The 13,394-nt window shown below is 42.2% G+C and overlaps 1 protein-coding gene across 1 annotated transcript in view; it reads left to right on the top strand.

Moving 5' to 3' along the window:
- The first annotated feature begins 5,531 nt into the window (after window positions 1-5,531).
- Window positions 5,532-13,394, top strand: part of KCNQ1 (potassium voltage-gated channel subfamily Q member 1) — a 520,763-nt gene continuing 512,900 nt past the window's right edge. Inside the window, exon 1 of the mRNA XM_054972676.1 lies at window positions 5,532-6,011. Within this exon, the coding sequence (XP_054828651.1) occupies window positions 5,620-6,011 (392 nt within the window). The 5' untranslated portion in view covers window positions 5,532-5,619. The remainder of the gene's footprint in view (window positions 6,012-13,394) is intronic.

Here is a 13,394-nt window from a genome sequence, read left to right as displayed (position 1 = left end):
AGGTTTATCATGAATCAGTCACTAATTCAGGGCACCTTCCCTTGGCTGCTCAAACAGGTAGGTTATCTGCTCGCTAATTTAAAAAAATCTCTAGACAAAAATGACATGGCTAGTTATTGTCCTGTCTCTAATATACCCTTTCTGGGTACAGTAATTGAGAGAGCAGTAGCTGAACAACTCCAGTTCTTCTGGTACTTTGCACCCTTTTCAGTCTGGATTCAGGACACACTGGTGGCTCTAGTTGATGATCTCCTCCTGAATGTAGACAAAAGCTATGCTTCTTTGTTGCTCCTCTTGGATCTAAACATTTGATACAGTAGACCATGCCATCTTGCTGAGGTATTTGGAGACAGAAGCAGGTATCAAGAGATGTGCCTTGAACTGGTTCAGACAGCTTCTCATGGAATGGACTCAAAGGCTTGCTGTTGAAGACCACGTAGAGTGGGAATTATCTTGTGGGATTCTATAGGGGGCAATCTTATCCCCCATGTCATTCAGCCTCCATGTAAAGCCTTTAGAAGAACTCATTTGTAGCTATGGAATTGGATGCTATCAACATTCACATTATACCCAGACAAGATGGAAGTGATGCTGGTTGGGAAGGGGAAGATCTGGAAAGACATTATTCTCCCCACTTTTGATGTTCTTCGTATCCTTGTAGACTCAGTTAAGAGCTTAGGGGTTATACTGGATCCGGTACTACTACAAGAAAAGCAAGGCAGCTGCAAAAAATGCTTTCTACAAACTCAGTCTAGCCTGGAAGATGGTCCTGTATGTCAACATGGCCAATCTGGCCAGCTGGATCCATGGCATGGTAACATCAAGATTTGACTACTGCAATGCACTGTCTCTCCTCTATGTTAACTTGGAGACTCAAGTTGATGCAGAATGCTACAGCTTGGTTACGGTTATTATGAGGCACTAGGAGGAACATGAATATTACTCTCATTCTGCAGTCACTCCATTGGCTACCTATCAGTTACTGGGTTCAATTCAAAGTATTAGCTATCACATACAAAGTTCTTCACAGCCTTGGTCCATCATTTCTACAGGTCTGCCGCTCTCGCCCACCATGGTAGCTTCACTTATCTGAGTGGGCCTTTTGCAAGTGCCACCTTATACACAGGCAAAATCAAGAGCTGCCCGTACATGTGCATTCTCTGTGGTGGCCCCCACCTTATTGATTAGCCTACCTGAAAAGATCAGGAGAGCTCTCACTCTCCTGGCTTCTACAATCTGTGCAAAACTGAATTATTTAAGAGGACTTTTTACTCAAAAAGGAGGGTGACAGTGTAAGGAACTGGTCTCAAAGGCATGAATCAGTAAAGAGACAGGGACTATCATATATACTATGTACTGTCTGTTGATGAAAGTATGATGCTACTGGGTAGTTTCTATGTTGTTTAACATGTCAGTGTTAGAATTGCTTATGATCTTTCCCCTCTTTTCTTCAACTCTGTATTGGATTTCCTTTGGCTTTATATATTTGCAAATTTGTCCTATTAAATTCTATATTGAAATGTCTTTGAAATTGATTATACTGACTCACAGTGTGTAATCTGTCTTGTCTCAGTGAGGAAGGGGGACTATAAATAACATCAGTCATTTGATCAATCAATAAATAATGTCCGAGCTCAATTCAGAATTCTGTTTTAGACCTTTAAAACCATTAATGGGTTGGGACTGGAGTAGTTCAAGGATTGTGTCCTCCAATAGGAGCCTTCCTATATATATTTCTTCATGGAAGGGCCTTCTCCATGTCCCACCATGTTCAGAAGACAGGCACACCTTACTGGGCCTTAATAGACACTCTTTGTGAGATGTATGTGTGGCCCTATATATTTTAGAAGACACATTATTAGCAGTCAGACCCCTCCTCACTGCTATGAGGGCAATTTATAGAGGGAATATCATAAAAACCCTTCCCCATTTGTCATAAGTCCAAGGCACTGCCTGGCCCAGAGCAGATGCCAGCCAGGTGGAAGCTTGGAAAATTATCAGAGTGTAAGTCAGAGCAGCTGACTGACTAATGCCCCTCCACAGCCCAGAAAGAGATGCATAACTTAGGACAATGAGGTCTCTCAAGAAACTCCTGACTTATCTCGTCAATGCCCCATCTCATTTCTCTGCACCCACTTACCCTAATCAAAACTATTCTGCAAACTTGGTAGCTTTCCCCATCTGGTACTCAAAGAGACTCATCAAGCATTTTTTCACCTGTAGTCCACCTCAAATAGGAACCATCAAACTTCTCCCAACTTATTGTCCAACCTCTGGACATTAAGTTATTATTTTTGAAGCAAATATGTCAGCTTGTCCCAGGGAGTATTTTGCCCTATAATTGGACTCCCTGGCTGCCAGTGAATGTGTGGATCCATCCTCATGCCCCCAAATTCATTTGGGCCTCTTCTCCTCTTCTCCTCATGAAGCGCTGGTCATTTTGTTGCTGCCTTCATGAATTGGTAAATATTGCCTTCCCTGAAACTGCTTTCCCCCCTTTCCTCCCTGATTTTCTTAGTTAACTTTGTATGTGGGCTGTGTGCAATTTCTGTATGTTTGCCCTTTTATTTCTCTTTACTTAATTTTTTTTTTCTGGTTGAAAATTGGCCTGGCTTATTTGAGAATTCTCTAAAGGAATAATCCTCGTAAACATAGTTGGAGAATCCCAGTTACTCCCTCTCACTTGTCTCCTAAGCTAGTGCCCCCAACTAATTAGGAGACCAACTATTTGGGTAACAACATCAAGAATATTCATTTTCATTGGGCATTTGGAATGTAGTTATGATGGTTATTTTTCTTTTGACTTTGGTTTTTAACTCAGTTTTTTACACACTGGTGAAGAAGCTAAGAAGAGCCCTGCTGGATTAGACCAGTGGTCCATCTAGTCCAGCATCTTGTTTCATGCAATGGCTAACCAATTGCTATAGAGGGCCAACAACAAGGGACAGAGGCCAAGGCCTTCTCCCAATGTTGCCTACCAGCACTGGTATTCAGTGCCTCTGAATGCAGAGATTGTTGGTTATGGTGGTTTATTGGTTCTGTTTTTAATCTGTATCAATTTAACTAGTATGCTGATTTTTGTATTTTGTGCTTTTAAAAGTTTTCTCATAAGTTGTTATAAAACTGGGTTTCCTTTACAATATCCATGAAAGGCAGGAGGTAAATTTTAAAAATAAACAAACATCTGCCGTTATCAGCTGTGTCCATGTTTTTATTTTCCATATTCTCAGCTCACTGAATCCTCTGGCTCAAAAGGTAACAAATTGTTCTTCAATATATATTGCAGGGGAATCACATCAATAACGTCTAACCTAATAAATGAATTAAGGACTTCCTTTACAAAGGTTCCCAGAGAAGTTTTCTGGATGCAGATAGCAGTGTTGAGCAATTAAACAGAAAAGACTTCATCAGGATGTTTCATCATAAAAATAAACACGAAGAAATGTCTATTGCCGCCTCTTGAAGTACAGAAAAAATATTCACAGATATTTTGAATGGATAGCTGCAAATACTAAACAAAAATGTGTATGTATTTATCCATAGATGGCAATGATTTGAGCTGCTTCAAGTGTACAAGAAAGAATTTCATGTATACCATAGCAGGGAGAGGGGGATGTGAATCATGCTTTTTCTTTTGACATATTATTTTATAGCATATGAGGTATGTGAAAAAGTTTCCATATACTGGGTAAAACAGTGCAACAGCTATAGGATGGCTTCTCACATTACTGTTTTCAGGCATGGTGATGTCTATCTGTCATTCCCATGATTAAGGCAGCATCAGCATCAGCAATCCACCTGGCATTTCTTTTTGTTTGCCTCTTAGCTTTGTACATTCCAGTACTACTCTTTACATACTTTCAGTTCATCTGTTGTGAACAGCAGTCCTGGAATTGCTTGCAAATGCCTTTACCTGTCATATTAGATAACCACTGCAAGAAAATTCACTTGTATGCAAGTTTTCCATGCATGGTACCCCATACAGTTGGGGCACTTACTGATGAATATACCTGGTAACAGGTAGATGTGTACCTGCAAATAGATCTACAGAGGAGTAAGCACTCCAGCTTCAACTGGCACATGGCACAGTACAATGTCTTTTCAATGTAATGTTGGCCCATATATTAAAAGGAAGGTAGTGTTGATACTAGGATATCATGAATAAGTTTCTGACTGACCTGCACAGTAAAATGGTGTTTCTCTTCTACACAGGATTCTTTGGGTGGTGCACATGAACAACCATCCACAGCTGCTGTTTTTCCCCTCAAGCCAGGCCAGCTCAGACTTTTAGCTTGTTTCCCTTGACAGGAAGCTGCAACTTTGTATGTTAAGTTGCTAGTATGTGAACCTCTTCACTGTGGGTTGAGCATGGGTTGTACAGAAATTGCAGGTTCTTCTCACAACAGACAAGCAGATGAACTATTACGATAGAGAGAAGAAAACTTCCATGAGCAAATAGCTGGGTTCCTCTGTACAGTCGGAGGAGAAAGCAGAATACTGCTGCTGCCATAGGCAGAAATCATTGATAATGTAATGCTTAGTATTTAGATGGCACTTTAGTGTATTCAGAATGCTTCAGTAATGTTACAAAAATCTGCAGTATGTCATTATCCACTCTCTGCAACTGAGATAGGGTAGCTTTGCCAAACAGCTTGTTAGGTATGCTTCATTCATGAGAGGGAATTATTGGGTTTGGGACTGTGAAGAAACTAATCTGTTTCTAAAAATATAAGAAAAGCCCTTCTGGATCAGACCAGAGGGACCGTCTAGTCCAGCATCCCATTTCACCTAGCTGTCCTGCAGGGCCACCAAACCCCGTATAGAGGCCAGGCCTTCCCCTGGGGTGGTCTTGCAGCTCTGATAATACAGAGATTTACTGTCTCTGTATGTGCACATTCCCTTTAAGTCATAATGGCTAGTAGCCATTACCTTTCTTCAACAGAAACCGCCCTTCCCCCAGTGCCTTTAGAAGTGGTGATAGGGGAGACTCCTTTTTTTTGGCTTTTTGCCTGTGTATTGTTATAATGCCTAGACTGCTGGGCTGGGAAAAGTAAAAACTTGTTTCAAAGCTCTCTCCACTCCCCTCGCTGATGCCGTTTGGTAAATTCTCTGTCAACCAAAGGTACTTCAGAGGATTGCTGCGAAGATGAATGCAACAAAACCAACACCGTGTTTTTATTTAGACTGCACTCCTAGTGGTAGAGGTTGTCTTCTGGGTAATTTGTGTGTAGGACGCATTAACAGAAATCGTAGGAGCAGCTACACCTGTTGAGTTTCTGGGTGTCCTGCAGCGCCCCCCCCACCCGCGTGGAGCCTCGGGGGAGGGGGAGCCTTCGCCGGCGCTGGCTCGAGGAGCACGTTGGGCAGCTCCCGGCGCTGCCCGGACTCCTCGGGTGGCTGCTGCCAGCGAGCTGGGACCTTCCCCCTCAGTGGGCAGGGCCACGAAGAACTCTCGGGGAGCTGAGCGGGCGAGCGAGCCAGGGGTGTGTGTGATACTCTCCAGCCGCGCCTGCCCTTGTCTCCCGCCCGCCCGCCAGCAGCGCGCAAGCATCTTCCGCGTCGCCGCGCCGCTCGGCCTCGGCTTTCTTTTCCTGCTGCCGCTCTTGTCTTGGCGGGACTATGTCGTCCTCGTCGTCCACTCCCAAGGCGGAGAGGAAACAGTGGAGCTTGGGGCGCCTGGCCGTCGGGGCCAGGAAAGGCAGCATGAGGCCGGCCTCCCTGGAGCTAGACGAGAGCGCCCCCAACGCGCGTTATGCGCCGTTCTCCTTGGCAGCGCCTGGAGGACCCCAGGGGGGCGGCAGCGCGCCTCAGCCGCGGCACGGCTGCCCCGAGGCGGGAGCGCCGGTGGTGGTGAACGCCGACTACCCGCGCCCCCCGGTCAGTCTGGACCCGCGCGTCTCCATCTACAGCGTCCGCAGACCCCTGCTGAGCCGCAGCAACATCCAGGGCCGAGTTTACAACTTCTTGGAGCGACCCACCGGCTGGAAGTGCTTCGTCTACCACTTCACGGTGTAAGTTAACCTTTGCTCTCTCGGCTCTGGCCGCCACCTCCCCGCTGCCCTCTCAGCTCCTGCTCTCTTCCCCAACGGCGGAGCAGCCGGCTGGGGTCAAGGAAGGGAGACCGAGGAGACGCGAGGGGAGAGCTGGCGCGCCGGAGTCCCCTCCGGACTTCTCGTCCTCCCTGAGCAGCCTTAGGCGGCCGCAGGCTCTGGCGCGCGCTCGCCAAGGACGGAGTGCCTGCGGCTACAGCACCTCTGCTCCCCCCTCCCCCCCGCTCCCCGCTATCCTACTCACCTTAACTTCCCTCGTAAGAAATTTGCAGCCTGCAATTGCCTTGCCTTCAGGCTCTCTGTCTTGGGGAACAGCCTTTAAAAATAACTCTAAAACTAACAAAAACGCACATGTGCACAAATGGACCGTGCAGTCCCATGAGTATTTGCTGGGAATTTAGTGCTGTGTTAGTTTTGTAGCTTTGAGTGCCTGCACTCTCTCTCTCAGTAAAATGTAATCATGTAGATTCATACAGATTTTTAACATATAGAAGTTGGCAGATTTGGGGGTATGTGTAGTGCTTTCTTTCTTGCATATACAGCCAAATGTCTCATTTCTTGTAGCAACATGAAAACATGCCATTGAAAAGTGGATCCAGTGGCTGACATCTGTAGGAGTGTTACCAGAAATGACCTGTATGCATGCTGGGGAGCATCACTGTGGGCCTCTTTGTGCCAGAGGCCCATATGAATTCACTTTGAACATCTATTTAATGAGCAGTGTTCTACCTTCTCTCTCTGTGTTCCATTCATTCATAATGTTCTCAGCAAAGTAAGGCATTGTGTTCTGAGAACTTCTGGTTACAGTTCCAGAGCCCATATATTTTTTGTCCTTGATAACTGTTCTTCAGAACAGTCATCTGTCAGCAGCACCTGTCAATTCATTATTCAGTGCTAGGGTGTAACTACTTGTTGCATGCAAACAGATATAACTCAAGCTCAACTCTCTAGGAAAACGCAAGATTTAGAACAGAGGGTGGTCAACGAATGCTTTTATTTCCCTGTGCACTGCTTTTATTTCCCTGCCCACTTCTCCTTTTCTCCTAGTGGGATTTTAAGTGTATGTTTAGAAGAAACAGAAATTTGTTTTGAAGTCACAGTATGGAAAGAGGGGATTTGGAGAGGAGCAGAGAAGGGGTTAAGACTCAAATCCGCCTACTTGCTCTTCACAGCAATGCAGTTGAGATAAGTCTGACTACATAGACCGTAATGCTGTGATCACTAAATAACTTCAGAACAAATTGTATGTGTGTCATACCCCAAGGCCATGAATCAAAGCATGTTTTGGTAGGTTCTGTTGACATTTTTGATATATACAATATTTCAACAGAGCTTAGGCTTGGGACATAAGGCTGTCATGTGAAATACACAGTAACTTAGAGGCAGGTTCCATTGAGCCCAGTGCTATATTATTCTTATAAATTATTGTAGGCATTGAATGTGGGCTGATATATGAGAAAGAAAATTGGGGACAAACACCATTCTTGGCTGTTTTTTGTTTCTTTTGGAAACTGAAATGAAGAGCATTTCATAGATCTGATTTTTTTTAAAGGCTTTAAAAACTAAATCTGTATGTGTACATCTGCACAGCTGTACTACTTCCTGCTAATTAACTGTTCTCTGGCAGCTGTCATATGATTATTTGCTAACATTAATAAGTGTTGAGCACATGTTGCCTTATAGGCATGCTGAAAGGAATGTATTCTAAATACACAGATTATGCACTTGAGGCAAGAAAGTGAAGACCTGAGTATACACTGGAACACAACATGGCATTTGCTGCCTTTAAATAATTTGGCATCCTCTTTAGAGTTGGCATAAATGATTTATTTCCTCATGTTGGTATGTTTAAAATAACACTGTTTTCAAGTGCAGCAAAGCACTTCTGAATCATAGTTTAAAAACCAGAAAGCCATCAAGAGAATAAAATTAACAGCCTCTAAAAGTAGATTTTTTTGTATTTGTCTAACCAGGCCCACTTTTCAAGTTAGATATATCATAAGAACATAATGTGCCCTTGGGGGCCTGTGAAGAAAAACGTGGGAGTAGGAAATTGGCCCAAGTAGGACAGCACTGCAACATTGCTAAGAGAACTGGGTGGCTTCTTAATCCTGATGCCGATGCTGTTCGTTTAGCCCTGAATCTGAGCACAACAAAGCAGTGTGAGGTAGTTTGGGGGGGGGGGTAAGAGAATGCACATCTCATACCATGCATTTCCTGACCTTAATTTACCCATCCTTGCAGAATACTGTGTTAGGGTTTCTGCCCCTTTGCAGCTTAGAGGCCTTGCAGCTAATTAGTATAGGAGGAAACACTTTTTTTCCATTCCTAATTAATTATCATACCAAGTTTCAAAGTGATGCGGGCTCTTAAAAGCACTTGGACTGGTAGTAGTGAAAAGGGAATTTGGATTGTTTTTTGGTGTGTCCTCCTGTATGGAGTGTATCCTTGTGCTAATTGGTTGATGCTCCTGAGGTCTTCTTTCGTGGACACTTTCTCATGGTTTGGGAGCTGATCTGCAGCAGTTTTCTCCAAGTTTCTTTGTGTCCTCCTTTTAGATTTGTTTTTCTGTGTTTTTCTCATCATTTCCTGTTTTCTCAAACTGCTTTTGATCAGTTTGAGAAGTCACAGAGAAACACAGAAAAACTATGGAAGAACTATGGAAATGAGGATGTAAGGAAGCTCAGAGGAAAAACAACTCCAGATTGGCACTCAAACTACAGGAAAATAATTACATGGAAAGACCCCAGGTCTCTTGCATGAGGTCACAAGGAGCCATTTAAATATTTGAAGTCACATGCACTAGAATCATATGACTTCCTCTCTCAAAATACAAATGACAGCAACTTTGGATCCCATTTTGAAATATGTGTAGGCCACAGTCCTAAGCATAATTCATTACTCTAATACTGTGCATTCACTGTAATTTAAATGTGATTTAACTTTGTTGATTTCAGTACATTTTCAGCACTCTTGGTTTTCTTTGGATTGTGTGCAACATGTAGCAGCTGGTGCTGCAGAGATAATTGGAACATATGTACAAATATTGGTCACAGTGAATGGCAGAGCTCCCACTGATTTTTTTTAAAAGAGGTATACACTCTGTAGAGTGTGGGGTCCTTCCTTGCCCTCTGGAGTCAAGGTGTTTAGGTTTAAGAACAACATGGTATTAAGAATTTATCTCCAAACCTGGTGCTTTAAAGTATCAACAACTGACTATTTTAAATACAGCAAACTACTTTTGCTAATCAGGCCTTCAAGTAATGTAAAATCTGTTGCATAGTATAGACTGAGTAGCAAGGTTTAGCTGGCTGGTGCTTAACACTGTTTATCCTACTTGGTTTAGATTTTTTAGCTGCCTATGAGGCTCTAGCTAAGTAACATTCAGTGCCAACCTAAGCAGAATTATGCCCTAAGTCGGTGCCATCTTCCTAAAAGCTCTGAGAGGCAGGTCGAAGGTGGGAATTGTGACCATGACACGTTCCTTTGCTTCAAACAGCCCGTTGAGTCCTGGGCTGTGTTTTAAAACCTAGATCTGATTCCTATCCAAAACTCTGGCACAAGTTTATATATTTCAGTCCCATAAAGGAGATAGAGCATTTCAAAAGGCACTGCTTAGTTCTAATTGTGCTGAATGCTGAATTGAATTATTGATATTGAATTAGAACAGCACTGCACCAACACAGTGTTGGAAAGATTGTGTTGTTAAGTAGCAGCTTACAAATGTATACATGAAAAATTGATGTATTGTAATGGAGATGCTAAAAAAAGAGTTCCAATAATCCTTCATCTATTTGCATATGTTGCACTCAGGAAATAAGATCAAGTGGGAGTCTACGGAATGTGTCTGTCTAATTAGGTCAAAAATGAGTCACTGACTGATTGCAAGGTTGATGCCATAGTGCCATTAAATCATTTTGCTACATAATAGAGGATTATCTATCTGGTTTGATTTAACTCTGAACAGGTTATTTAGCATTTTAATGGTGTCAGTCTTATGTTCCTGTTTTCTTTGTAATTGAGGTCAGCCTAATCATATAGATGACACTTATGTTAATCCTGATATGTAAATTGAATGGATAACTGTAACTGTTTCTGGGTGATCCCAGTAACTTCAGTCAACTTCAGTTGTACTCAGGAGTCATTTCGTAGAAAAAGAGCTGGAGGAACTCATTAGCATAACTTATCAGCATAATCCATTATCATATGCCACACCCCTTGCCTTCACCGGAAGTGTGTCATTAGCATAGCTGATTTGCATATGGCACACCCCCTAACAAAACCTATCATGGCTGTTTTGGACCCAATCCTGGCCATTCACGGTCGAAATTGGGCTCAAAATGGCAAAAAAGGGCTGAAATGGCCAAAAAGGGGCCCAAAATGGTCAGGACCAGGCTGCTGCTGAGTGGGAGAGTGATCCACCACCTGTCAGAGGCCCGATCCGGGCCGTTTCAGCCCCAATCCAGGCTGAAACGGGCCCCAAATGGCTGAGAGTCAGGTGGGTGAGGCCACCTGACATGTGACCTCTTTGGGGAACTGCCGGAACTGCGCTCCTGTGCGTTCCCCCTCGAAATGAGCCCTGGTTGTACTACTCCTAAGTGAATGTCACAAGTCCTGTATGGCCTAAAGCTAATAATTCATCTTTACAATAGCAGGAAAAATGCTAACTATCAGCTACCTTTGCAGAGAAATGAACTTGGGTTTTGGAAATCATATTAATTATTTTTACTCCATCAGTCAGAGTGGGCAAAATGAGTGTGTGTAGGGGGTGAGTAGGATCAGGCAAGCTCCACCTTCAACCTTCATGTCCACTGGAATCTATGTGTAGAGTGTACACACATAGAATGCTTTCTGTGTGATCAGGATCCTGGCATTTTTCAGGGTTTCTGATTACATGAAGGCATTTACATATGCATTTGTGCTCTTTAGCTTGCGGGAAGAGCTTGATGCAGTGATCCTGCTCCCCTCCCCAGTGTAGGTATTTATTTATTTTATTTATATCCCATCTTTCTCCCTAATGGGCCCCCAAGGTGGCTCACATAATTCTCCTTGCCTTCATTTTATTTAGAATGTCTTAAAAAAGCCTTATTGTGCTAGGTTTAACTGAGTGAAGCACTTAACCTCTGCATAACTGCTCAAGTTAAAAGCAAACTTTTACCTCTACCCCAGTGCTGCTGTTTATTCTGGAAGGGTGGAAAGACATCACAAGACACTTTTCTTTTTCTAGCGCTGATGACCTCTGGGAGGGGTCTTAGGTTGGCTATTCCAAATCATGTGAGGGTCAAAGGGATAACTCCCTCTACTTCCAGCTGACCCATCCAGCCTTGAACTCAGTTGTGGTCTGAAATGACTACTATTTGCCCTTAAAAGTGATCATGATTCTTTATTTAAAAATAGTGACTGGATCTGAATACAGAGCTTTGTTTTTTTATACTGCTGTTTAATTAGGTTGCTTTACTGATTGTGTGTTTGTTGCTTCTTCAGACACAACACCTGAAGATTTATAGACAAAATAATAATACAATTCAAATCACAAAAACAATAATCAAAACAAATAAATCTCTGAGTGTCTCTAACTTTCTGGCCAGGATCCAAAATCTCCGTTTGTTGCACAAAACCTTTTTGTGTGTGCATAGGGAAAGACCATTTCTCACTTTGCATTGTGGTGGCAGCATATCATGCAGTTGCCACTCCATTAAATTCCCTGGCCTTTGGAAGTGGATTTGTGGGAGATGGTACCACAAAGGTCTTGTGCTTTGAAACTGCAAAGCCCTTGTGCACACATAATAAGTCTGGGCCTTTTGGCTCTTGTCCTATATATTCATCTTAAAAACTGTGTCGGGAACTGGGAACTACAGCATTTTATTTGATCAGATATTTAAAGATATTTATACTTATTTCAAGGGCATGCTGGAATTCCATTTCATTCATGTCATAAGCCAATTGCCATTGTTCTCATGATAAATCTTATTTGCATTTTTGTCTTTGATTGGTTTTTTCAGCTGTATTTGCTTCTCTTCCAAAGTCGGTATGTTGTATTTACATTTAAACCCAATATAATCTGAAAAAATGCCAGAAATTTCTTTATAAAGGTTACGTACACGTGTTAAGGAAATGTTTACTGTTATGATGACTCTGTGGAAAAATGGGTAAGCATTCTCTGTTATACGAACTGCTAAGTACTAAGTATAATTCTAAGTATAATTTAAGAAGTTAGAATAACTTGTTGCTGTGAGATTGATGTGCCTGAAGAGAAGAACATAACTATACCTATGAGTTCTGCTAATGGCAACCCTGTGCAGTTATTCCAGTTTAAATCCATTGATTTCAGTGGACAGACTGGAGCAACTCTGCATAGGACTGCACTGTAATCTTCCTACTGATTTTGAAAAGCCTCTTTTCATAGGTAATCATATACTATAATATCATGAAGTTTTTAAACTGGGAAACAATAGCTATTGCTATAGATCCAGAGGTGTTAGCTGTGTTAGTCTGCAATAGAGTTAAGTCTGCTAAAGAGTTCTGTAGCACCTTTAAGACTAACTAACTTTATTGTAGCATAAGCTTTCGAGAGCTACAGCTCTCTGTGCATTTGACGAAGAGAGCTGTGGCTTCCAAAAGCTTATGCTACAATAAAGTTGGTTAGTCTTAACGGTGCTACTGGACTCTTTGCTAATAGCTATTGCTATTAGTATTGTTCTGGGTAAATGTGATCTGTAGGTGGGCTATGATGGATGGCAGTACAGATAGAAGATATAATAGAGGACACTTTAATTTTGTTTTTTAAAAGGAGAAATAAGGACAGGAATACCAAGAGGGGGACAAAATTCTAGGGGTCCATATGTATCAGGTTTTGTAAATTCCAGCAACTCCTTTCCCCTTATATCATTGGAATTCATAGAACCTGGTGCACATATTTATTATAACATTGTATTGATATATTGATATTCTAGTGCTCATTAAAAAAAATATAAAGCTTCCTTTGGTAGGGGGAGGAAATGACCACTGAAGGGAAATTCTCGGAAAATCCAGAGAACTTGGCTGATTGTGCCTTGATGTTCCATGAAGGATAAGACTTTTTCACATCTTTTCAATTTTCCTTCCTTATTGAACAACTTTACATTGTTGTGAGCTTGCTTTTTTGTTTTGGGTGAGTAGAAATATTTTAAAGTTTTTTTTCAGTTGAGTATTTTTTTGAGAGACTGATGTCAACGTGGCTTATTCTCAGGTAATTTGTGCCTCATCTGTATTAAATTTATAGTGCACTTCAGTATTCTAGCTAGGTTTCTCAACTGGGTGTCTTTCTGATTCTGCTTGCTCTTTTTTTGGCACCATATTACTTTT

Source organism: Eublepharis macularius, chromosome 2 (genome assembly GCF_028583425.1).
Source record: "Eublepharis macularius isolate TG4126 chromosome 2, MPM_Emac_v1.0, whole genome shotgun sequence".
Classification (NCBI taxonomy): domain Eukaryota; kingdom Metazoa; phylum Chordata; class Lepidosauria; order Squamata; family Eublepharidae; genus Eublepharis; species Eublepharis macularius.
Note: the sequence above shows the minus strand (reverse complement) of the source record. Positions and strands in the feature narration are given on the sequence as shown.